Source organism: Oncorhynchus kisutch, unplaced genomic scaffold (assembly GCF_002021735.2).
Source record: "Oncorhynchus kisutch isolate 150728-3 unplaced genomic scaffold, Okis_V2 scaffold2879, whole genome shotgun sequence".
Taxonomy (NCBI): Eukaryota; Metazoa; Chordata; class Actinopteri; order Salmoniformes; family Salmonidae; genus Oncorhynchus; species Oncorhynchus kisutch.
This window is the reverse complement of record NW_022264824.1, coordinates 412501-437500: the sequence shown is the minus strand read 5'-3', so window position 1 is coordinate 437500 and position 25000 is coordinate 412501. Positions and strand designations below refer to the sequence as shown.

Genomic DNA, 25000 nt, shown 5'->3' with positions numbered 1-25000 from the left:
TCAGTACATTCCACCCTCCTGTATGTGATTCAGTACATTCCACCCTCCTGTATGTGATTCAGTACATTGCACCCTCCTGAATGTGATTCAGTACATTGCACCCTCCTGAATGTGATTCAGTACATTCCACCCTCCTGTATGTGATTCAGTACATTCCACCCTCCTGTATGTGATTCAGTACATTCCACCCTCCTGAATGTGATTCAGTACATTGCACCCTCCTGAATGTGATTCAATACATTACACCCTCCTGAATGTGATTCAGTACATTCCACCCTCCTGTATGTGATTCAGTACATTCCACCCTCCTGTATGTGATTCAGTACATTCCACCCTCCTGTATGTGATTCAGTACATTGCACCCTCCTGAATGTGATTCAATACATTGCACCCTCCTGTATGTGATTCTTTGGCTGTAATTTCCTCTCTATCCTCTCGGTCTGTCCTTAGGCCCAGTTCCATTTCTTTGGCTGTAGTTTCCTCTCTATCCTCTCTGTCTGTCCTTTAGGCCCAGTTCCATTTCTTTGGCTGTAATTTCCTCTCTATCCTCTCTGTCTGTCCTTAGGCCCAGTTCCATTTCTTTGGCTGTAATTTCCTCTCTGTCTGTCCTTAGGCCCAGTTCCATTTCTTTGGCTGTAGTTTCCTCTCTATCCTCTCTGTCTGCTCTTAGGCCCAGTTCCATTTCTTTGGCTGTAGTTTCCTCTCTATCCTCTCTGTCTGCTCTTAGGCTCAGTTCCATTTCTTTGGCTGTAGTTTCCTCTCTATCCTCTCTGTCTGCTCTTAGGCCCAGTTCCATTTCTTTGGCTGTAGTTTCCTCTCTATCCTCTCTGTCTGCTCTTAGGCCCAGTTCCATTTCTTTGGCTGTAATTTCTTCTCTGTCTGTCCTTAGGCCCAGTTCCATTTCTTTGGCTGTAATTTCCTCTCTGTCTGTCCTTAGGCCCAGTTCCATTTCTTTGGCTGTAGTTTCCTCTCTATCCTCTCTGTCTGCTCTTAGGCCCAGTTCCATTTCTTTGGCTGTAATTTCCTCTCTATCCTCTCTCTGTCCTTTAGGCCCAGTTCCATTTCTTTGGCTGTAATTTCCTCTCTATCCTCTCTGTCTGTCCTTAGGCCCAGTTCCATTTCTTTGGCTGTAATTTCCTCTCTGTCTGTCCTTAGGCCCAGTTCCATTTCTTTGGCTGTAGTTTCCTCTCTATCCTCTCTGTCTGCTCTTAGGCCCAGTTCCATTTCTTTGGCTGTAATTTCCTCTCTATCCTCTCTCTGTCCTTTAGGCCCAGTTCCATTTCTTTGGCTGTAATTTCCTCTCTATCCTCTCTGTCTGTCCTTAGGCCCAGTTCCATTTCTTTGGCTGTAATTTCCTCTCTGTCTGTCCTTAGGCCCAGTTCCATTTCGTTGGCTGTAATTACCTCTCTATCCTCTCTGTCTGTCCTTTAGGCCCAGTTCCATTTCTTTGGCTGTAATTTCCTCTCTATCCTCTCGGTCTGTCCTTAGGCCCAGTTCCATTTCGTTGGCTGTAATTACCTCTCTATCCTCTCTGTCTGCCCTCAGGAGCATCAATATGCTGTCCTTCTGCAGTTGGTCAGGTTGAAATATCACCAAACGCCTTCAGGTTGAAGCTCCTCCTGGTAGAATCTGAGGGGCGATGGGGAACACAGCCACTAAATTCCGCAAGGCTCTGATCAACGGTGACGAGGGTCTGGCCTATCAGCTGTATGAGGGGAGCCCCCAGTTTAAAGAGAGCCTGGACCCCAACACTTCATATGGCGAACCCTACCAACATAACACTCCTCTGCACTACGCCGCCAGGCACGCCATGACACGACTCATCAGGTGAGGACATGACCCGTACGTCTCAGTGTTACCTGACCCTCTGGCCCATCTAACTGTATGAAGTCATCTGAAATTGTGAGTCATGAAATGTGTTTAATAACCTGAAATATGGAAAACTGTGGAAAGAACCTGGGGGAGAAAATATATATTTAACAGAGAGACTGAAAATGTCTGAAACTGAAAATGTGCTTCCCTTTGTGTGATGGGCTTATAGCAAGGTTTCATAACGTGATTTTATTTGGCCGTCCCAAGTTTTCTGAGCAAAATAAACAATATATACACTACCGGGCAAAAGTTTTAGAACCCCTACTCACGTTGGAACATTGCTGAGGGGGCGATTAGGCCTGGCTCGCGGTTCACGTTCCAATTCAGCCCAAAGGTGTTCGATGGGGTTGAGGTCAGGGCTGTGTGCAGACCAGTCAAGTTCTTCCACACCGATCTCGACAAACCATTTCTGTTTAGTATTCACTTTGTGCACGGGGGGGGGGGGCATTGTCACGCTGAAATTTGTCCGTCAGATTGCCAGATGATGAAGGGTGATTCATCACTCCAGAGAACGCGTTTCCACTGCTCCAAGAGTCCAGCTTTACTCCATTGGAGCTTTACACCACTCCAGCCGACGCTTGGCATTGTGAATGGTGATCTTAGGCTTGTGTGCGGCTGCTCGGCCATGGAAACCCATTTCATGAAGCTCCCAACGAACAGTTATTTTGCTGACGTTGCTTCCCGAGACAGTTTGGAACTTGGTAGTGAGTGTTGCGACCGAGGACAGATGATTTTTACGCGCTTCAGCACTCGGCGGTCCCATTCTCTGAGGTTGTGTGGCCTACCACTTCGAGGCTGAGACGTTGTTGCTCCTAGACGTTTCCACTTCACAATAACAGCACTTACAGTTGATCGGGGGGCAGCTCTAGCAGGGCAGAAATGTGACAAGGACCTGCTGCTGAAATCAAGTTGTGTTCTATCATAGATTACCCAGGCAGGACACTGGTGAGTGTTCTATCATAGATTACCCAGGCAGGACACTGGTGAGTGTTCTACCATAGATTACCCAGGCAGGACACTGGTGAGGGTTCTATCATAGATTACCCAGGCTGCACACTGGTGAGTGTTTTATCATAGATTACCCAGGCAGGACACTGGTGAGTGTTTTATCATAGATTACCCAGGCAGGACACTGGTGAGGGTTCTATCATAGATTACCCAGGCAGGACACTGGTGAGGGTTCTATCATAGATTACCCAGGCTGCACACTGGTGAGTGTTCTATCATAGATGACCCAGGCAGGACACTGGTGAGTGTTCTATCATAGATGACCCAGGCAGGACACTGGTGAGGGTTCTATCATAGATGACCCAGGCAGGACACTGGTGAGGGTTCTATCATAGATGACCCAGGCAGGACACTGGTGAGGGTTCTATCATAGATGACCCAGGCAGGACACTGGTGAGGGTTCTATCATAGATGACCCAGGCAGGACACTGGTGAGGGTTCTATCATAGATGACCCAGGCAGGACACTGGTGAGGGTTCTATCATAGATGACCCAGGCAGGACACTGGTGAGTTCTATCATAGATGACCCAGGCAGGACACTGGTGAGTGTTCTATCATAGATGACCCAGGCAGGACACTGGTGAGTTCTATCATAGATGACCCAGGCAGGACACTGGTGAGTGTTCCTGCAGTTTTGTTGCGTAACCTTACACATCGTCCTGAATGTCTTTTATCTGGACCCAGCAACAAACAGTCTGTTTTGGTTTCGCCACTAATTCAATGTATTTATCTAACCGCTGGTTTAAACTTTTATTTATTTATCCGGCAACAGCCAGTCAGATGAGATAGTAGCATTTAGGTTACCGTGACGACTTGGAAATGACATTCAGTTGGTTTTTATTATCCCCTTAAGGACAAAATGGCGGCAGCGAGTTGCACACAAACAAAGCACAGACCGATGAAAACATGCTTTAAAAAAATATATTTTTTAATTAAATTAAGCGGTTCGTTTTTAAAAGATGACTTGCCAGAGTATTAGAAATGGGGATTGTTTTTAAAAGATGACTTGTCAGAGTATTAGAAATGGGGATTGTTTTTAAAAGATGACTTGTCAAGTATTAGAAATGGGGATGGTTTCCCCCTTTTTGTTTTCAATGGCTTTTCAAATGGGAGTTATTCACCACTATGGTTATGCTGTGTGGAGCACATTTTAGTTGTATAAAACACCTTTTAACTGTATAAAACACATTTGTTTAGTTGTATGAAGCCTATGCGGTAGCAGCTATTCCCTGCTCTCTGTACCCAGGATGGGGGGGAAGAGTGTTGTGTGTCTCTGTCCCATCTGCCCCTGCTAGGAACCATCTGTTAGACACGTCACAGAAACGTTCCACCCTGAGACTGAGCTACAAGCCTCCTTCACTCTCTACCGCTGTAGTTCTATAGCAGGACACCGACACCTGTAAAGCCAGTTCATTAGGCACCAAACAGAAGAAATCCTACTGAAACAGGGAGTGGATTGTAGGGCTCCACTACTAGTACCTCCAGTCTCTAACACTAGGGACTCTGTTCCAATACGTTAGACATCCTACTGAAACAGGGAGTGGACTAAAACCTAACCTGGACTGTAGGGCTCCACTACTAGTACCTCCAGTCTCTAACACTAGGGACTCTGTTCCAATACGTTAGACATCCTACTGAAACAGGGAGTGGACTGTAGGGCTCCACTACTAGTTCCTCTAGTCTCTAACACTAGGGACTCTGTTCCAATACGTTAGACATCCTACTGAAACAGGGAGTGGACTGTAGGGCTCCACTACTAGTTCCTCTAGTCTCTAACACTAGGGACTCTGTTCCAATACGTTAGACATCCTACTGAAACAGGGAATGGACTAAAACCTGGACTGTAGGGCTCCACTACTAGTTCCTCCAGTCTCTAACACTAGGGACTCTGTTCCAATACGTTAGACATCCTACTGAAACAGGGAGTGGACTGTAGGGCTCCACTACTAGTTCCTCTAGTCTCTAACACTAGGGACTCTGTTCCAATACGTTAGACATCCTACTGAAACAGGGAGTGGACTAAAACCTGGACTGTAGGGCTCCACTACTAGTACCTCCAGTCTCTAACACTAGGGACTCTGTTCCAATACGTTAGACATCCTACTGAAACAGGGAGTGGACTAAAACCTAACCTGGACTGTAGGGCTCCACTACTAGTTCCTCCAGTCTCTAACACTAGGGACTCTGTTCCAATACGTTAGACATCCTACTGAAACAGGGAGTGGACTGTAGGGCTCCACTACTAGTTCCTCTAGTCTCTAACACTAGGGACTCTGTTACAATACGTTAGAAATTCATCCTTCCTTCCTTGTTGCATTGAGCTAAGCACAGATCTGTAAATGATTTGGACAGGTGGTAGCCAAGGTTACCGTTATATTACTTATTACCGACCCAGCCTGTTCAAATAGGTGATCACCTCAAAGGAGGGGTCGGCATGGTAACCTAGTGGTTAGAGTGTTGGACAGGTAGCCTAGTGGTTAGAGCGTTGGGCAGGTAGCCTAGCGGTTAGAGCGCTGGGCAGGTAGCCTAGCGGTTAGAGCGTTGGGCATAGAGCCTAGTGGTTAGAGCGTTGGGCAGGTAGCCTAGCGGTTAGAGCGTGGGGCAGGTAGCCTAGCGGTTAGAGCGTTGGGCAGGTAGCCTAGCGGTTAGAGCGCTGGGCAGGTAGCCTAGCGGTTAGAGCGTTGGGCAGGTAGCCTAGCGGTTAGAGCGTTGGGCAGGTAGCCTAGCGGTTAGAGCGTTGGGCAGGTAGCCTAGCGGTTAGAGCGTTGGGCAGGTAGCCTAGCGGTTAGAGCGTTGGGCAGGTAGCCTAGCGGTTAGAGCGTTGGGCAGGTAGCCTAGCGGTTAGAGCGTTGGGCCGGTAGCCTAGCGGTTTAGAGCGTTGGGCAGGTAGCCTAGCGGTTAGAGCGTTGGGCAGGTAGCCTAGCGGTTAGAGGGGTCGGCATGGTAACCTAGCGGTTAGAGCGTTGGGCAGGTAGCCTAGCGGTTAGAGCGTTGGGCAGGTAGCCTAGCGGTTAGAGCGTTGGGCAGGTAGCCTAGCGGTTAGAGCGTTGGGCAGGTAGCCTAGCGGTTAGAGGGGTCGGCATGGTAACCTAGCGGTTAGAGCGTTGGGCAGGTAGCCTAGCGGTTTAGAGCGTTGGGCAGGTAGCCTAGCGGTTAGAGCGTTGGGCAGGTAGCCTAGCGGTTAGAGCGTTGGTCAGGTAGCCTAGCGGTTAGAGCGTTGGGCAGGTAGCCTAGCGGTTATAGGGGTCGGCATGGTAACCTAGCGGTTAGAGCGTTGGGCAGGTAGCCTAGCGGTTAGAGGGGTCGGCATGGTAATCTAGCGGTTAGAGCGTTGGGCATGGTAGCCTAGCGGTTAGAGCGTTGGGCAGGTAGCCTAGCGGTTATAGGGGTCGGCATGGTAACCTAGCGGTTAGAGCGTTGGGCAGGTAGCCTAGCGGTTAGAGGGGTCGGCATGGTAATCTAGCGGTTAGAGCGTTGGGCAGGTAGCCTAGCGGTTAGAGCATTGGGCAGGTAGCCTAGTGGTTAGAGCGTTGGGCAGGTAGCCTAGCGGTTAGAGCGTTGGGCAGGTAGCCTAGCGGTTAGAGCGTTGGGCAGGTAGCCTAGCGGTTAGAGGGGTCGGCATGGTAACCTAGCGGTTAGAGGGGTCGGCATGGTAACCTAGCGGTTAGAGCGTTGGGCATGGTAGCCTAGCGGTTAGAGCGTTGGGCAGGTAGCCTAGCGGTTAGAGCGTTGGGCAGGTAGCCTAGCGGTTAGAGCGTTGGGCAGGTAGCCTAGCGGTTAGAGCGTTGGGCAGGTAGCCTAGTGGTTAGAGCGTTGGGCAGGTAGCCTAGCGGTTAGAGGGGTCGGCATGGTAACCTAGCGGTTAGAGCGTTGGGCAGGTAGCCTAGCGGTTAGAGCGTTGGGCATGGTAGCCTAGCGGTTAGAACGTTGGGCAGGTAGCCTAGCGGTTAGAGCGTTGGGCAGGTAGCCTAGCGGTTAGAGGGGTCGGCATGGTAACCTAGCGGTTAGAGCGTTGGGCAGGTAGCCTAGCGGTTAGAGCGTTGGGCCAATTTACCGAAAGGTTGCTAGATCGAATCCCCCGAGCTGACAAGGTATAAATGTGTCATTCTTCCCCCCTGAACAAGGCTGTTAACCCACTTTCCCCGGTAGGCCGTCATTGTAAATAAGAATTTGTTCTTAACTGACTTGCCGAGTTAAATAATATTCCATTACATTTATAACAAAGGAAGTACACTAGGCATTTCTGAAGGATTTCAACAGGATGTAGTTCTGTATCAGGGTACCAGTTAGTCTAGAAAGCTACTACTTAGCTACTAGTTAGCAACTACTTCACTACTACTTAGCTACCACTCTACCTCTACTTAGCCACTACTTATCCAATACTTATACTTATCTACTACTTAGCTACTAGTTAGCAACTACTTCACTACTACTTAGCTACTACTCTACCTCTACTTAGCCACTACTTATCCAATACTTATCTTATACTTATCTACTACTTAGCTACTAGTTAGCAACTACTTCACTACTACTTAGCTACCACTCTACCTCTACTTAGCCACTACTTATCCAATACTTATACTTATCTACTACTTAGCTACTAGTTAGCAACTACTTCACTACTACTTAGCTACTACTCTACCTCTACTTAGCCACTACTTATCCAATACTTATCTTATACTTATCTACTACTTAGCTACTAGTTAGCAACTACTTCACTACTACTTAGCTACTACTCTACCTCTACTTAGCCACTACTTATCCAATACTTATTTTATACTTATCTGCTACTAGTTAGCAACTACTTCACTACTACTTAGCTACTACTCTACCTCTACTTAGCCAGTGCTATACATTATATGAAGGTTTAATAGGGTGTGTGTGTGTGTGTGTGTGTGTGTGTGTGTGTGTGTGTGTGTGTGTGTTAATTCTCTAGGACAACTTGCAGCGAACTACATTGACACGGACACTTCATTTTTCCAGCGTTCTTCATCATACTGTCATTTTTACTTGTGGATGTGTCTCAAATGACTTCCTATCCTCTACGTAGTACACTTCTTTATTCTCTATCCTCTACGTAGTACACTTCTTTATTCTCTATCCTCTACGTAGTACACTTCTTTATTCTCTATCCTCTACATAGTACACTTCTTTATTCTCTATCCTCTACGTAGTACACTTCTTTATTCTCTATCCTCTACGTAGTACACTTCTTTATTCTCTATCCTCTACGTAGTACACTTCTTTATTCTCTACGTAGTACACTTCTTTATTCTCTATCCTCTACGTAGTACACTTCTTTATCCTCTATCCTCTACGTAGTACACTTCTTTATTCTCTATCCTCTACGTAGTACACTTCTTTATCCTCTACGTAGTACACTTCTTTATCCTCTATCCTCTACGTAGTACACTTCTTTATCCTCTATCCTCTACGTAGTACACTTCTTTATTCTCTATCCTCTACGTAGTACACTTCTTTATTCTCTATCCTCTACGTAGTACACTTCTTTATCCTCTACGTAGTACACTTCTTTATCCTCTATCCTCTACGTAGTACACTTCTTTATTCTCTATCCTCTACGTAGTACACTTCTTTATCCTCTATCCTCTACGTAGTACACTTCTTTATTCTCTATCCTCTACGTAGTACACTTCTTTATTCTCTATCCTCTACGTAGTACACTTCTTTATCCTCTACGTAGTACACTTCTTTATCCTCTATCCTCTACGTAGTACACTTCTTTATCCTCTATCCTCTACGTAGTACACTTCTTTATTCTCTATCCTCTACGTAGTACACTTCTTTATCCTCTACGTAGTACACTTCTTTATCCTCTATCCTCTACGTAGTACACTTCTTTATTCTCTATCCTCTACGTAGTACACTTCTTTATCCTCTATCCTCTACGTAGTACACTTCTTTATTCTCTATCCTCTACGTAGTACACTTCTTTATTCTCTATCCTCTACGTAGTACACTTCTTTATCCTCTACGTAGTACACTTCTTTATCCTCTATCCTCTACGTAGTACACTTCTTTATCCTCTATCCTCTACGTAGTACACTTCTTTATTCTCTATCCTCTACGTAGTACACTTCTTTATTCTCTATCCTCTACGTAGTACACTTCTTTATTCTCTATCCTCTACGTAGTACACTTCTTTATCCTCTATCCTCTACGTAGTACACTTCTTTATCCTCTATCCTCTACGTAGTACACTTCTTTATTCTCTATCCTCTACGTAGTACACTTCTTTTGACCAGTCCTCCTACATACACAGACTTGATGTTATTGGCTGAGCCTGTCAGAGTAGCTGTGTGTACTCCTGCTACAGCAGGCTGAGTTCATCACACGCTCAGAGAGACCTTTAATTCTGCGCTGTTATTTGTCATCGATTGTCGGCCATCGATACTAGTGGCCGTGGTCCTCTGTAGACGGTGGTTGTCGGCCATCGATACTAGTGGCCGTGGTCCTCTGTAGACGGTGGTTGGTTATTACTGTGGACATGAGGGGGGTTTTCTAGACCGTAGAGAGGATAAACGAGTCAAACGGTTTAAAGTCAGATAAGAGTGTTTTCATCGTAACAACAGTGAAGTTGACAGTAGCCCCTGGCCTAACCATTACTGTAGAGAACAACCGCCATCTTGACTGTTAACTGTTCTCACAGGACTGCTCCTCTGACCGACCCCCCCCCCCCGTGAACCACGAACAAATTGATATTTCACTTTGCCGAACCATGATGAGTTACGGGCTGCGGTTTCTCTGTGTCCACAGTCTCTGGAAGGCTACTGTTGAGTCAGTGGGAGAATCTCAATTTGCTCACGTCCTCTCTCCTCACTTCCTTCTCAAAACCTTTGATTTGGAATAGAAAGGTCAGAAGGAAGGGACCTCTGGCTTTCACATCCAATGGGTTTTGAGAATGCATTTGAGATTCTCCCATTGACTCAAGAGTAGCCTTCCATCAGTTTACCAAAGGTTGTACCACAGTAGAAAACTGTGTGTCTGGTAGCTCGGGGGCCATCAATGAGTAGCTCTCAAGTAAATACTGAGAAATAATCACTAGGCCTTAATACTACGTGATTAAATCTGTATATAAAAAAATATAAAATATAATTTTTGCATTTTTTTTGCTATCTATTTTCCCCCTAAATCAATCAGTTAAATCACATTATTTAAAATGTTTTCATTCAGTTACTAAAGTAACAGTCCTGGCTGAGCCCCAATATGCGCTTCGCGGTTACGATGCCGCCTGTATACGCCTACTGGCAATGAAAAAATGTAAAAGCACAGGATATTGGTACCTCGATAAAACGTCTCTGCTTTGGTAAGTAATCAAATCAAATCAAATCAAATCAAATGTATTTATATAGCCCTTCGTACATCAGCTGATATCTCAAAGTGCTGTACAGAAACCCAGCCTAAAACCCCAAACAGCAAGCAATGCAGGTGGAGAAGCACGGTGGCTAGGAAAAACTCCCTAGAAAGGCCAATACCTAGGAAGAAACCTAGAGAGGAACCAGGCTATGTGGGGTGGCCAGTCCTCTTCTGGCTGTGCCGGGTGGAGATTATAACAGAACATGGTCAAGATGTTCAATGTTCATAAATGACCAGCATGGTCGAATAATAATAAGGCAGAACAGTTGAAACTAGAGCAGCAGCACAGTCAGGTGGAAGTTGAAACTGGAGCAGCAGCATGGCCAGGTAGACTGGGGACAGCAAGGAGTCATCATGTCAGGTAGTCCTGGGGCATGGTCCTAGGGCTCAGGTCAGTTGAAACTGGAACAGCAGCATGGCCAGGTGGACTGGGGACAGCAAGGAGTCATCATGTCAGGTAGTCCTGGGGCATGGTCCTAGGGCTCAGGTCCTCCGAGAGAGAGAAAGAAAGAGAGAAGGAGAGAATTAGAGAACGCACACTTAGATTCACACAGGACACCGAATAGGACAGGAGAAGTACTCCAGATATAACAAACTGACCCCAGTCCCCCGACACATAAACTACTGCAGCATAAATACTGGAGGCTGAGACAGGAGGGGTCAGGAGACACTGTGGCCCCATCCGAGGACACCCCCGGACAGGGCCAAACAGGAAGGATATAACCCCACCCACTTTGCCAAAGCACAGCCCCCACACCACTAGAGGGATATCTTCAACCACCAACCTACCATCCTGAGACAAGGCTGAGTATAGCCCACAAAGATCTCCGCCACGGCACAACCCAAGGGGGGGGGGGGGCGCCAACCCAGACAGGATGACCACAACAGTGAATCAACCCACTCAGGTGACGCACCCCCTCCAGGGACGGCATGAGAGAGCCCCAGCAAGCCAGTGACTCAGCCCCTGTAATAGGGTTAGAGGCAGAGAATCCCAGTGGAAAGAGGGGAACCGGCCAGGCAGAGACAGCAAGGGCGGTTCGTTGCTCCAGAGCCTTTCCGTTCACCTTCCCACTCCTGGGCCAGACTACACTCAATCATATGACCCACTGAAGAGATGAGTCTTCAGTAAAGACTTAAAGGTTGAGACCGAGTTTGCGTCTCTGACATGGGTAGGCAGACCGTTCCATAAAAATGGAGCTCTATAGGAGAAAGCCCTGCCTCCAGCTGTTTGCTTAGAAATTCTAGGGACAATTAGGAGGCCTGCGTCTTGTGACCGTAGCGTACGTATAGGTATGTACGGCAGGACCAAATCAGAGAGATAGGTAGGAGCAAGCCCATGTAATGCTTTGTAGGTTAGCAGTAAAACCTTGAAATCAGCCCTTGCTTTGACAGGAAGCCAGTGTAGAGAGGCTAGCACTGGAGTAATATGATCAAATTTTTTGGTTCTAGTCAGGATTCTAGCAGCCGTATTTAGCACTAACTGAAGTTTATTTAGTGCTTTATCCGGGTAGCCGGAAAATAGAGCATTGCAGTAGTCTAACCTAGAAGTGACAAAAGCATGGATTAATTTTTCTGCATCATTTTTGGACAGAAAGTTTCTGATTTTTGCAATGTTACGTAGATGGAAAAAAGCTGTCCTCGAAATGGTCTTGATATGTTCTTCAAAAGAGAGATCAGGGTCCAGAGTAACGCCGAGGTCCTTCACAGTTTTATTTGAGACGACTGTACAACCATTAAGATTAATTGTCAGATTCAACAGAAGATCTCTTTGTTTCTTGGGACCTAGAACAAGCATCTCTGTTTTGTCCGAGTTTAATAGTAGAAAGTTTGCAGCCATCCACTTCCTTATGTCTGAAACACATGCTTCTAGCGAGGGCAATTTTGGGGCTTCACCATGTTTCATTGAAATGTACAGCTGTGTGTCATCCGCATAGCAGTGAAAGTTTACATTATGTTTTCGAATAACATCCCCAAGAGGTAAAATATATAGTGAAAACAATAGTGGTCCTAAAACGGAACCTTGAGGAACACCGAAATTTACAGTTGATTTGTCAGAGGACAAACCATTCACAGAGACAAACTGATATCTTTCCGACAGATAAGATCTAAACCAGGCCAGAACATGTCCGTGTAGACCAATTTGGGTTTCCAATCTCTCCAAAAGAATGTGGTGATCGATGGTATCAAAAGCAGCACTAAGGTCTAGGAGCACGAGGACAGATGCAGAGCCTCGGTCCGATGCCATTAAAATGTCATTTACCACCTTCACAAGTGCCGTCTCAGTGCTATGATGGGGTCTAAAACCAGACTGAAGCATTTCGTATACATTGTTTGTCTTCAGGAAGGCAGTGAGTTGCTGCGCAACAGCCTTCTCTAAAATTTTTGAGAGGAATGGAAGATTCGATATAGGCCGATAGTTTTTTATATTTTCTGGATCAAGGTTTGGCTTTTTCAAGAGAGGCTTTATTACTGCCACTTTTAGTGAGTTTGGTACACATCCAGTGGATAGAGAGCCGTTTATTATGTTCAACATAGGAGGGCCAAGCACAGGAATATAAGGAAAGTAATTACAGGAAAGTAATATCTCGAACAAATAAGCCATTTCTACCCCTGTCACTTTTTTATATATATTTAAATACAGGAAAATTATTTGGTGGAATGTGCTCAGAAAAAAGCCAATGTTAATTTGCTTCGTCTCCAGTGTTCCATAGTCCTACATGTTGACTCTGCTGGTCCGTAGGCCTACATGTTGACTCTGCTGGTCCGTAGGCCTACATGTTGACTCTGCTGGTCCGTAGGCCTACATGTTGACTCTGCTGGTCCGTAGGCCTACATGTTGACTCTGGTTTCTTCATCTCTCCCATGACCTCTGGGCCCTGGCACGAGCCATGGTTTCTTCATCTCTCCCGTGACCTCTGGGCCCTGGCACGAGCCATGGTTTCTTCATCTCTCCCGTGACCTCTGGGCCCTGGCACGAGCCATGGTTTCTTCATCTCTCCCGTGACCTCTGGGCCCTGGCACGAGCCATGGTTTCTTCATCTCTCCCGTGACCTCTGGGCCCTGGCACGAGCCATGGTTTCTTCATCTCTCCCGTGACCTCTGGGCCCTGGCACGAGCCATGGTTTCTTCATCTCTCCCGTGACCTCTGGGCCCTGGCACGAGCCATGGTTTCTTCATCTCTCCCGTGACCTCTGGGCCCTGGCACGAGCCATGGTTTCTTCATCTCTCCCGTGACCTCTGGGCCCTGGCACGAGCCATGGTTTCTTCATCTCTCCCGTGACCTCTGGGCCCTGGCACGAGCCATGGTTTCTTCATCTCTCCCGTGACCTCTGGGCCCTGGCACGAGCCATGGTTTCTTCATCTCTCCCGTGACCTCTGGGCCCTGGCACGAGCCATGGTTTCTTCATCTCTCCCGTGACCTCTGGGCCCTGGCACGATCCATGGTTTCTTCATCTCTCCCGTGACCTCTGGGCCCTGGCACGATCCATGGTTTCTTCATCTCTCCCATGACCTCTGGGCCCTGGCACGATCCATGGTTTCTTCATCTCTCCCGTGACCTCTGGGCCGTGGCATTCTTCAGCTCTCTCTGACCATGCGTAGAATAATGCCTTGTAATGCTTGTTAACGCTTTGTAACTTCAGCTTTATGCCTTGTATGTAAATCCATTCATTTGACAAAGTCATTAAATATACTTGTATTTAGAATTCGCTTCAGACATTTCTTCATGTTCTAAATAATAAATGTGTTCTCAACTAGCCTACCTGGTTAAATAAAGGTGTTCTCAACTAGCCTACCTGGTTAAATAAAGGTGTTCTCAACTAGCCTACCTGGTTAAATAAAGGTGTTCTCAACTAGCCTACCTGGTTAAATAAAGGTGTTCTCAACTAGCCTACCTGGTTAAATAAGGTGTTCTCAACTAGCCTACCTGGTTAAATAAAGGTGTTCTCAACTAGCCTACCTGGTTAAATAAAGGTGTTCTCAACTAGCCTACCTGGTTAAATAAAGGTGTTCTCAACTAGCCTACCTGGTTAAATAAAGGTGTTCTCAACTAGCCTACCTGGTTAAATAAAGGTGTTCTCAACTAGCCTACCTGGTTAAATAAAGGTGTTCTCAACTAGCCTACCTGGTTAAATAAAGGTGTTCTCAACTAGCCTACCTGGTTAAATAAAGGTGTTCTCAACTAGCCTACCTGGTTAAATAAAGGTGTTCTCAACTGGCCTACCTGGTTAAATAAAGGTGTTCTCAACTAGCCTACCTGGTTAAATAAGGTGTTCTCAACTGGCCTACCTGGTTAAATAAAGGTGTTCTCAACTAGCCTACCTGGTTAAATAAAGGTGTTCTCAACTAGCCTACCTGGTTAAATAAAGGTGTTCTCAACTGGCCTACCTGGTTAAATAAAGGTGTTCTCAACTAGCCTACCTGGTTAAATAAAGGTGTTCTCAACTAGCCTACCTGGTTAAATAAAGGTGTTCTCAACTGGCCTACCTGGTTAAATAAAGGTGTTCTCAACTAGCCTACCTGGTTAAATAAAGGTGTTCTCAACTAGCCTACCTGGTTAAATAAAGGTGTTCTCAACTAGCCTACCTGGTTAAATAAAGGTGTTCTCAACTAGCCTACCTGGTTAAATAAAGGTGTTCTCAACTAGCCTACCTGGTTAAATAAAGGTGTTCTCAACTAGCCTACCTGGTTAAATAAAGGTGTTCTCAACTAGCCTACCTGGTTAAATAAAGGTGTTCTCAACTGGCCTACCTGGTTAAATAAAGGTGTTCTCAACTAGCCTACCTGGTTAAATAAAGGTGTTCTCAACTAGCCTACCTGGTTAAATAAAGGTGTTCTCAACTAGCCTACCTGGTTAAATAAAGGTGTTCTCAACTAGCCTACCTGGTTAAATAAAGGTGTTCTCAACTAGCCTACCTGGTTAAATAAAGGTGTTCTCAACTAGCCTACCTGGTTAAATAAAGGTGTTCTCAACTAGCCTACCTGGTTAAATAAAGGTGTTCTCAACTAGCCTACCTGGTTAAATAAAGGTGTTCTCAACCAGCCTACCTGGTTAAATAAAGGTGTTCTCAACTAGCCTACCTGGTTAAATAAAGGTGTTCTCAACTAGCCTACCTGGTTAAATAAAGGTGTTCTCAACTAGCCTACCTGGTTAAATAAAGGTGTTCTCAACTAGCCTACCTGGTTAAATAAAGGTGTTCTCAACCAGCCTACCTGGTTAAATAAAGGTGTTCTCAACTAGCCTACCTGGTTAAATAAAGGTGTTCTCAACTAGCCTACCTGGTTAAATAAAGGTGTTCTCAACTAGCCTACCTGGTTAAATAAAGGTGTTCTCAACTAGCCTACCTGGTTAAATAAAGGTGTTCTCAACTTGCCTACCTGGTTAAATAAAGGTGTTCTCAACTAGCCTACCTGGTTAAATAAAGGTGTTCTCAACTAGCCTACCTGGTTAAATAAAGGTGTTCTCAACTAGCCTACCTGGTTAAATAAAGGTGTTCTCAACTAGCCTACCTGGTTAAATAAAGGTGTTCTCAACTGGCCTACCTGGTTAAATAAAGGTGTTCTCAACTAGCCTACCTGGTTAAATAAAGGTGTTCTCAACTAGCCTACCTGGTTAAATAAAGGTGTTCTCAACTGGCCTACCTGGTTAAATAAAGGTGTTCTCAACTAGCCTACCTGGTTAAATAAAGGTGTTCTCAACTAGCCACCTGGTTAAATAAAGGTGTTCTCAACTAGCCTACCTGGTTAAATAAAGGTGTTCTCAACTAGCCTACCTGGTTAAATAAAGGTGTTCTCAACTAGCCTACCTGGTTAAATAAAGGTGTTCTCAACTAGCCTACCTGGTTAAATAAAGGTGTTCTCAACTGGCCTACCTGGTTAAATAAAGGTGTTCTCAACTAGCCTACCTGGTTAAATAAAGGTGTTCTCAACTAGCCTACCTGGTTAAATAAAGGTGTTCTCAACTGGCCTACCTGGTTAAATAAAGGTGTTCTCAACTAGCCTACCTGGTTAAATAAAGGTGTTCTCAACTAGCCACCTGGTTAAATAAAGGTGTTCTCAACTAGCCTACCTGGTTAAATAAAGGTGTTCTCAACTAGCCTACCTGGTTAAATAAAGGTGTTCTCAACTAGCCTACCTGGTTAAATAAAGGTGTTCTCAACTAGCCTACCTGGTTAAATAAAGGTGTTCTCAACTAGCCTACCTGGTTAAATAAAGGTGTTCTCAACTAGCCTACCTGGTTAAATAAAGGTGTTCTCAACTAGCCTACCTGGTTAAATAAAGGTGTTCTCAACTGGCCTACCTGGTTAAATAAAGGTGTTCTCAACTAGCCTACCTGGTTAAATAAAGGTGTTCTCAACTAGCCTACCTGGTTAAATAAAGGTGTTCTCAACTAGCCTACCTGGTTAAATAAAGGTGTTCTCAACTAGCCACCTGGTTAAATAAAGGTGTTCTCAACTGGCCTACCTGGTTAAATAAAGGTGTTCTCAACTGGCCTACCTGGTTAAATAAAGGTGTTCTCAACTGGCCTACCTGGTTAAATAAAGGTGTTCTCAACTAGCCTACCTGGTTAAATAAAGGTGTTCTCAACTAGCCTACCTGGTTAAATAAAGGTGTTCTCAACTGGCCTACCTGGTTAAATAAAGGTGTTCTCAACTGGCCTACCTGGTTAAATAAAGGTGTTCTCAACTAGCCTACCTGGTTAAATAAAGGTGTTCTCAACTAGCCTACCTGGTTAAATAAAGGTGTTCTCAACTAGCCTACCTGGTTAAATAAAGGTGTTCTCAACTGGCCTACCAAAACGGTGTCTCAACTGCCTACCTGGTTAAATAAAGGTGTTCTCAACTAGCCTACCTGGTTAAATAAAGGTGTTCTCAACTAGCCTACCTGGTTAAATAAAGGTGTTCTCAACTAGCCTACCTGGTTAAATAAAGGTGTTCTCAACTAGCCTACCTGGTTAAATAAAGGTGTTCTCAACTAGCCTACCTGGTTAAATAAAGGTGTTCTCAACTAGCCTACCTGGTTAAATAAAGGTGTTCTCAACTAGCCTACCTGGTTAAATAAAGGTGTTCTCAACTAGCCTACCTGGGTTAAATAAAGGTGTTCTCAACTAGCCTACCTGGTTAAATAAAGGTGTTCTCAACTAGCCTACCTGGTTAAAATAAAGGTGTTCTCAACTAGCCTACCTGGTTAAATAAAGGTGTTCTCAACTAGCCTACCTGGTTAAATAAAGGTGTTCTCAACTAGCCTACCTGGTTAAATAAAGGTGTTCTCAACTAGCCTACCTGGTTAAATAAAGGTGTTCTCAACTAGCCTACCTGGTTAAATAAAGGTGTTCTCAACTAGCCTACCTGGTTAAATAAAGGTGTTCTCAACTAGCCTACCTGGTTAAATAAAGGTGTTCTCAACTAGCCTACCTGGTTAAATAAAGGTGTTCTCAACTAGCCTACCTGGTTAAATAAAGGTGTTCTCAACTAGCCTACCTGGTTAAATAAGGTGTTCTCAACTAGCCTACCTGGTTAAATAAAGGTGTTCTCAAACTAGCCTACCTGGTTAAATAAAGGTGTTCTCAACTAGCCTACCTGGTTAAATAAAGGTGTTCTCAACTAGCCTACCTGGTTAAATAAAGGTGTTCTCAACTAGCCTACCTGGTTAAATAAAGGTGTTCTCAACTAGCCTACCTGGTTAAATAAAGGTGTTCTCAACTAGCCTACCTGGTTAAATAAAGGTGTTCTCAACTAGCCTACCTGGTTAAATAAAGGTGTTCTCAACTAGCCTACCTGGTTAAATAAAGGTGTTCTCAACTAGCCTACCTGGTTAAATAAAGGTGTTCTCAACTAGCCTACCTGGTTAAATAAAGGTGTTCTCAACTAGCCTACCTGGTTAAATAAAGGTGTTCTCAACTAGCCTACCTGGTTAAATAAAGGTGTTCTCAACTAGCCTACCTGGTTAAATAAAGGTGTTCTCAACTAGCCTACCTGGTTAAATAAAGGTGTTCTCAACTGGCCTACCTGGTTAAATAAAGGTGAAATAAAACTGTAGTCTTTTGTATATTGCTACTCTTCATTATGGAGTCAGATAAAGATTTTAATAGGCTAGTCTTATTTACGTGTGTGTGTGTGTGTGTGTGTGTGTGCAAATAAATAATTTGCAAATAAATTCATTAAAAATCCTACAATGTGATTTTCTGGAGAAAATAATTCTCTCATTTTGTCTGTCACAGTTTAAGTGTACCTAATGATGAAAATTACAGGCCTCATCTTTTTAAGTGGGAGAACTTGCACAATTGGTGGCTGACTAAATACCTTTTTGCCCCACTGTATATATATACTGTATATACACATCAAATATTACTTCACTTGAGTAAAATAGTCTGAGTTACTCACTATGTACTTGTACTTAAAGGGATAGTTCGGGACTTCCCCAGAGTGTGAGAAACTTGTGAATATCTTTTTTATGTCTCTCCATCCAGTATGAAGGAAGTTAAAGGTAGTTTCACTTTCCAATGCTAACTAGTGTTAGCGCAATGGCTGGAAGTCTATGGGAACGGCTAGCACGTTAGCCGTTCCCATAGACTTCAAGTCATTGCGCTAACAGTTTCACTTTCCAGTGCTAACTAGTGTTAGCGCAATGTCTGGAAGTCTATGGGAACGGCTAACATGCTAGCCGTTCCCATAGAGTTCCAGCCATTGCGCTAACACTAGTTAGCATTGGAAAGTGAAACTACCTCTAACTTCCTTCATATTGGATGCAGAGACATCAAAAATGGTAACCACAAGTTCATCTGAATCTGGGGAAGTAGACATAGAGCCTCATTGCCAAAATCCTGAACAATCCCTTTAAGGGTGACGGAGCCTCATTGCCAAAATCCTGAACAATCCCTTTAAGGGTGACGGAGCCTCATCGCCAAAATCCTGAACAATCCCTTTAAGGGTGACGGAGCCTCATTGCCAAAATCCTGAACAATCCCTTTAAGGGTGACGGAGCCTCATCGCCAAAATCCTGAACAATCCCTTTAAGGGTGACGGAGCCTCATCGCCAAAATCCTGAACAATCCCTTTAAGGGTGACGGAGCCTCATTGCCAAAATCCTGAACAATCCCTTTAAGGGTGACGGAGCCTCATTGCCAAAATCCTGAACAATCCCTTTAAGGGTGACGGAGCCTCATTGCCAAAATCCTGAACAATCCCTTTAAGGGTGACGGAGCCTCATTGCCAAAATCCTGAACAATCCCTTTAAGGGTGATGGTGAAATTTTCAAAACGGTCATATAAGTACCAAGTAAACCATGTCCCTCCCCTCTCCACCAGGTCCTTTCTCTTCAGTAAGGACGGCAACCCCAACAAGCGTAACGTTCACAATGAGACGTCCCTCCATCTCCTCTGTATGGGCCCCCAGATCCTAATGGGGGAGGGGCCTCTGCAGCCGCGGCTGGCCCGACCCGAGCTGGACGAGATGAAGAGGGCAGAGTGTCTCCAGATCATCCTGAAATGGACCGGAGCCAAGCTGGACCAGGGAGAGTATGAGAACGCCAACGTCAACTTCACTGACAACAAGAAGAACACATCGCTGCACTACGCAGCCGCCTCGGGGTTGAAGAAGTGTGTTGAGGTGCGAACCCCTTCCCATAGCCCTACCTCATAGACACTTCCCATAGCTCTGCCCCTTAGACACTTCCCATAGCCCTGCCCCATAGCTCTGCCCCTTAGACACTTCCCATAGCTCTGCCCCTTAGACACTTCCCATAGCCCTGCCCCATAGCTCTGCCCCTTAGACACTTCTCATAGCCCTACCCCTTAGACACTTCTCATAGCCCTGCCCCTTAGACACTTCTCATAGCCCTACCCCTTAGACACTTCCCATAGCTCTGTCCCTTAGACACTTCTCATAGCCCTGCCCCTTAGACACTTCCCATAGCCCTGCCCCATAGCCCTGCCCCATAGCCCTACCCCTTAGACACTTCTCATAGCTCTGTCCCTTAGACACTTCCCATAGCTCTGCCCCTTAGACACTTCTCATAGCCCTGCCCCTTAGACACTTCCCATAGCCCTGCCCCTTAGACACTTCTCATAGCCCTGTCCCTTAGACACTTCTCATAGCCCTGCCCCTTAGACACTTCCCATAGCCCTGCCCCTTAGACACTTCTCATAGCCCTGCCCCTTAGACACTTCCCATAGCCCTGCCCCATAGCTCTGCCCCTTAGACACTTCCCATAGCCCTGCCCCATAGCCCTGCCCCTTAGACACTTCTCATAGCCCTGCCACATAACCCTAACCCGTAGGCACTTCCCATAGCCCTACCCCTTAGACACTTCTCATAGCCCTGCCCCTTAGACACTTCTCATAGCCCTGCCCCATAGCCCTACCCCTTAGACACTTCCCATAGCTCTGCCCCGTAGACACTTTTCATAGCCCTACCCCTTAGACACTTCTCATAGCCCTACCCCTTAGACACTTCTCATATCCCTACCCCTTAGACACTTCTCATATCCCTACCCCTTAGACACTTCTCATAGCCCTACCCCTTAGACACTTCTCATAGCCCTGCCCCTTAGACACTTCTCATAGCCCTGCCCCTTAGACACTTCTCATAGCCCTGTCCCTTAGACACTTCCCATAGCCCTGCCCCATAGCCCTACCCCTTAGACACTTCTCATAGCTCTGCCCCTTAGACACTTCCCATAGCCCTGCCCCTTAGACACTTCCCATAGCCCTGCCCCATAGCCCTACCCCTTAGACACTTCTCATAGCCCTGCCCCTTAGACACTTCCCATAGGCCTGCCCCTTAGACACTTCTCATAGCCCTGCCCCATAGCCCTGCCCCTTAGACACTTCCCATAGCCCTGCCCCTTAGACACTTCCCATAGCCCTGCCCCTTAGACACTTCTCATAGCCCTACCCCTTAGACACTTCTCATAGCCCTGCCCCATAGCCCTACCCCTTAGACACTTCTCATAGCCCTGCCCCATAGCCCTACCCCTTAGACACTTCTCATAGCCCTGCCCCTTAGACACTTCCCATAGCCCTGCCCCATAGCCCTACCCCTTAGACACTTCTCATAGCCCTACCCCTTAGACACTTCCCATAGCCCTGCCCCATAGCCCTACCCCTTAGACCCTTCTCATAGCCCTACCCCTTAGACACTTCTCATAGCCCTGCCCCTTAGACACTTCTCATAGCCCTACCCCTTAGACACTTCTCATAGCCCTGCCCCTTAGACACTTCCCATAGCCCTGCCCCATAGCCCTACCCCTTAGACACTTCTCATAGCCCTGCCCCTTAGACACTTCCCATAGCCCTGCCCCATAGCCCTACCCCTTAGACACTTCTCATAGCCCTGCCCCTTAGACACTTCCCATAGCCCTGCCCCATAGCCCTACCCCTTAGACACTTCTCATAGCCCTGCCCCTTAGACACTTCCCATAGCCCTGCCCCATAGCCCTACCCCTTAGACACTTCTCATAGCCCTACCCCTTAGACACTTCTCATAGCCCTGCCCCTTAGACACTTCCCATAGCCCTGCCCCATAGCCCTACCCCTTAGACACTTCTCATAGCCCTGCCCCTTAGACACTTCCCATAGCCCTGCCCCATAGCCCTACCCCTTAGACACTTCTCATAGCCCTACCCCTTAGACACTTCTCATAGCCCTGCCCCTTAGACACTTCTCATAGCCCTGCCCCTTAGACACTTCTCATAGCCCTGCCCCTTAGACACTTCTCATAGCCCTACCCCTTAGACACTTCTCATAGCCCTACCCCTTAGACACTTCTCATAGCCCTGCCCCATAGCCCTACCCCTTAGACACTTCCCATAGCCCTGCCCCTTAGACACTTCCCATAGCCCTGCCCCTTAGACACTTCTCATAGCCCTGCCCCTTAGACACTTCCCATAGCCCTGCCCCTTAGACACTTCCCATAGCCCTGCCCCTTAGACACTTCCCATAGCCCTGCCCCTTAAACACTTCTCATAGCCCTGCCCCTTAGACACTTCCCATAGCCCTGCCCCATAGACACTTCCCATAGCCCTACCACATAGACACTTCCCATAGCCCTACCACATAACCCTAACCCGTAGGCACTTCCCATAGCCCTACCACATAGACACTTCCCATAGCCCTACCACATAGACACTTCCCATAGCCCTACCACATAACCCTAACCCGTAGGCACTTCCCATAGCCCTACCACATAGACACTTCCCATAGCCCTACCACATAACCCTAACCCGTAGGCACTTCCCATAGCCCTACCACATAACCCTAACCTGTAGGCACTTCCCATAGCCCTGCCCCATAGACACTTGTTCCCTAAATCCCCTTTCCCAAGCCAGGGCTCTCCAACCCTGTTCCAGGAGAGCTACCCTCCTGTAGGTTTTCGCAGGTTTCACTAGATTAGGCTTGGAGTGAACCTATAGGACTGTAGCTTTACAGGAACAGGCTTGGAGTGAACCTATATGACTGTAGCTTTACAGGAACAGACTTGGAGTGAACCTATAGGACTGTAGCTTTACAGGAACAGACTTGGAGTGAACCTATAGGACTGTAGCTTTACAGGAACAGACTTGGAGTGAACCTATAGGACTGTAGCTCTACAGGAACAGACTTGGAGTGAACCTATAGGACGGTAGTTCTCCAGGAACAGGCTTGGAGTGAACCTATAGGACTGTAGTTCTCCAGGAACAGGCTTGGAGTGAACCTATAGGACTGTAGTTCTCCAGGAACAGGCTTGGAGTGAACCTATAGGATGGTAGTTCTCCAGGAACAGGGTTGAAGTGAACCTATAGGAGGGTAGTTCTCCAGGAACAGGCTTGGGAAGCCCTGTCCTGGGCACCTCTGTAGATCTGATCAGATTTCACAACAAGGAAAATCTGTCTTGTTGATTTTTCTCTTTTAACATCTCATATACAGGTAACTGCCAAGATAAAGGAAACACTAAATGAGGGATACAAAGTATATTGAAAGGAGCTGCATCCACACAGGTGTGGTTCGGTTCCTGTGTTTTAATTAAGCTATTAACATCCCATCATGCTTAGGGTCAGGTATAAAAATGCTAGGCAGGCCATTATGTTGTCTCCCATGGCTATGTCCCCGTAGAATGACAATGCCCCCAATCCAGAGGACACAAGTGATCACTGAATGGTTTGATGAGCATGAATACGATGTGAACCATATGCCGTGGTGGCCGTCTGTCACCAGATCTCAATCCAATTGAACGTTTATCGGAGATCTTGAGCGGCGCCTGAGACGTCCGTTTTCCACCACCGTCGACAAAACAACAAATTATGGAATTTTCTTGTGGAAGAATGGTGTCGCATCCCTCCAATAGAGTTCCAGACACTCCCTCCAATAGAGTTCCAGACACTCCCTCCAATAGAGTTCCAGACACTCCCTCCAATAGAGTTCCAGACACTCCCTCCAATAGAGTTCCAGACACTCCCTCCAATAGAGTTCCAGACACTCCCTCCAATAGAGTTCCAGACACTCCCTCCAATAGAGTTCCAGACACTCCCTCCAATAGAGTTCCAGACACTTCCTCCAATAGAGTTCCAGACACTCCCTCCAATAGAGTTCCAGACACTCCCTCCAATAGAGTTCCAGACACTCCCTCCAATAGAGTTCCAGACACTCCCTCCAATAGAGTTCCAGACACTCCCTCCAATAGAGTTCCAGACGCTCCCTCCAATAGAGTTCCAGACGCTCCCTCCAATAGAGTTCCAGACGCTCCCTCCAATAGAGTTCCAGACGCTCCCTCCAATAGAGTTCCAGACGCTCCCTCCAATAGAGTTCCAGACGCTCCCTCCAATAGAGTTCCAGACGCTCCCTCCAATAGAGTTCCAGACACTCCCTCCAATAGAGTTCCAGACACTCCCTCCAATAGAGTTCCAGACACTCCCTCCAATAGAGTTCCAGACACTCCCTCCAATAGAGTTCCAGACACTTCCTCCAATAGAGTTCCAGACACTCCCTCCAATAGAGTTCCAGACACTCCCTCCAATAGAGTTCCAGACACTCCCTCCAATAGAGTTCCAGACACTCCCTCCAATAGAGTTCCAGACACTCCCTCCAATAGAGTTCCAGACGCTCCCTCCAATAGAGTTCCAGACGCTCCCTCCAATAGAGTTCCAGACGCTCCCTCCAATAGAGTTCCAGACGCTCCCTCCAATAGAGTTCCAGACGCTCCCTCCAATAGAGTTCCAGACGCTCCCTCCAATAGAGTTCCAGACGCTCCCTCCAATAGAGTTCCAGACACTCCCTCCAATAGAGTTCCAGACACTCCCTCCAATAGAGTTCCAGACGCTCCCTCCAATAGAGTTCCAGACGCTCCCTCCAATAGAGTTCCAGACGCTCCCTCCAATAGAGTTCCAGACGCTCCCTCCTATAGAGTTCCAGACGCTCCCTCCAATAGAGTTCCAGACGCTCCCTCCAATAGAGTTCCAGACGCTCCCTCCAATAGAGTTCCAGACACTCCCTCCAATAGAGTTCCAGACACTCCCTCCAATAGAGTTCCAGACACTCCCTCCAATAGAGTTCCAGACACTTCCTCCAATAGAGTTCCAGACACTCCCTCCAATAGAGTTCCAGACACTCCCTCCAATAGAGTTCCAGACACTTGTAGAATCTATCCCAAGGTGCATTAAAGCTGTTCTGGTGGCTGGTGGCTGGTGGTGGCCCAACGCCCAATTAAAACACTTTATGTTGGTGTTTCCTTTATTTTGACAGTTACCTGTGAACAGTGACTCTCCTCTCCC

The 25000-nt window shown here is 46.5% G+C and overlaps 1 protein-coding gene across 3 annotated transcripts in view; it reads left to right on the top strand.

Annotated features, from left to right (window-relative positions):
• LOC109883823 (ankyrin repeat and IBR domain-containing protein 1-like) overlaps positions 1 to 25000 on the top strand; it is a 68968-nt gene that overhangs the window by 6031 nt on the left and 37937 nt on the right. For 2 of the 3 annotated variants that reach the window (XM_031819922.1, XM_031819923.1), the window contains exons 2-3: positions 1546 to 1827; positions 19563 to 19863. In XM_031819922.1, the coding sequence (XP_031675782.1) occupies positions 1640 to 1827; positions 19563 to 19863 (489 nt within the window). In that variant the 5' untranslated portion in view covers positions 1546 to 1639. Of the gene's footprint in view, positions 1 to 1545; positions 1903 to 19562; positions 19864 to 25000 lie in introns of those variants that run through there. The other variant, XM_031819924.1, reaches the window with a different exon arrangement.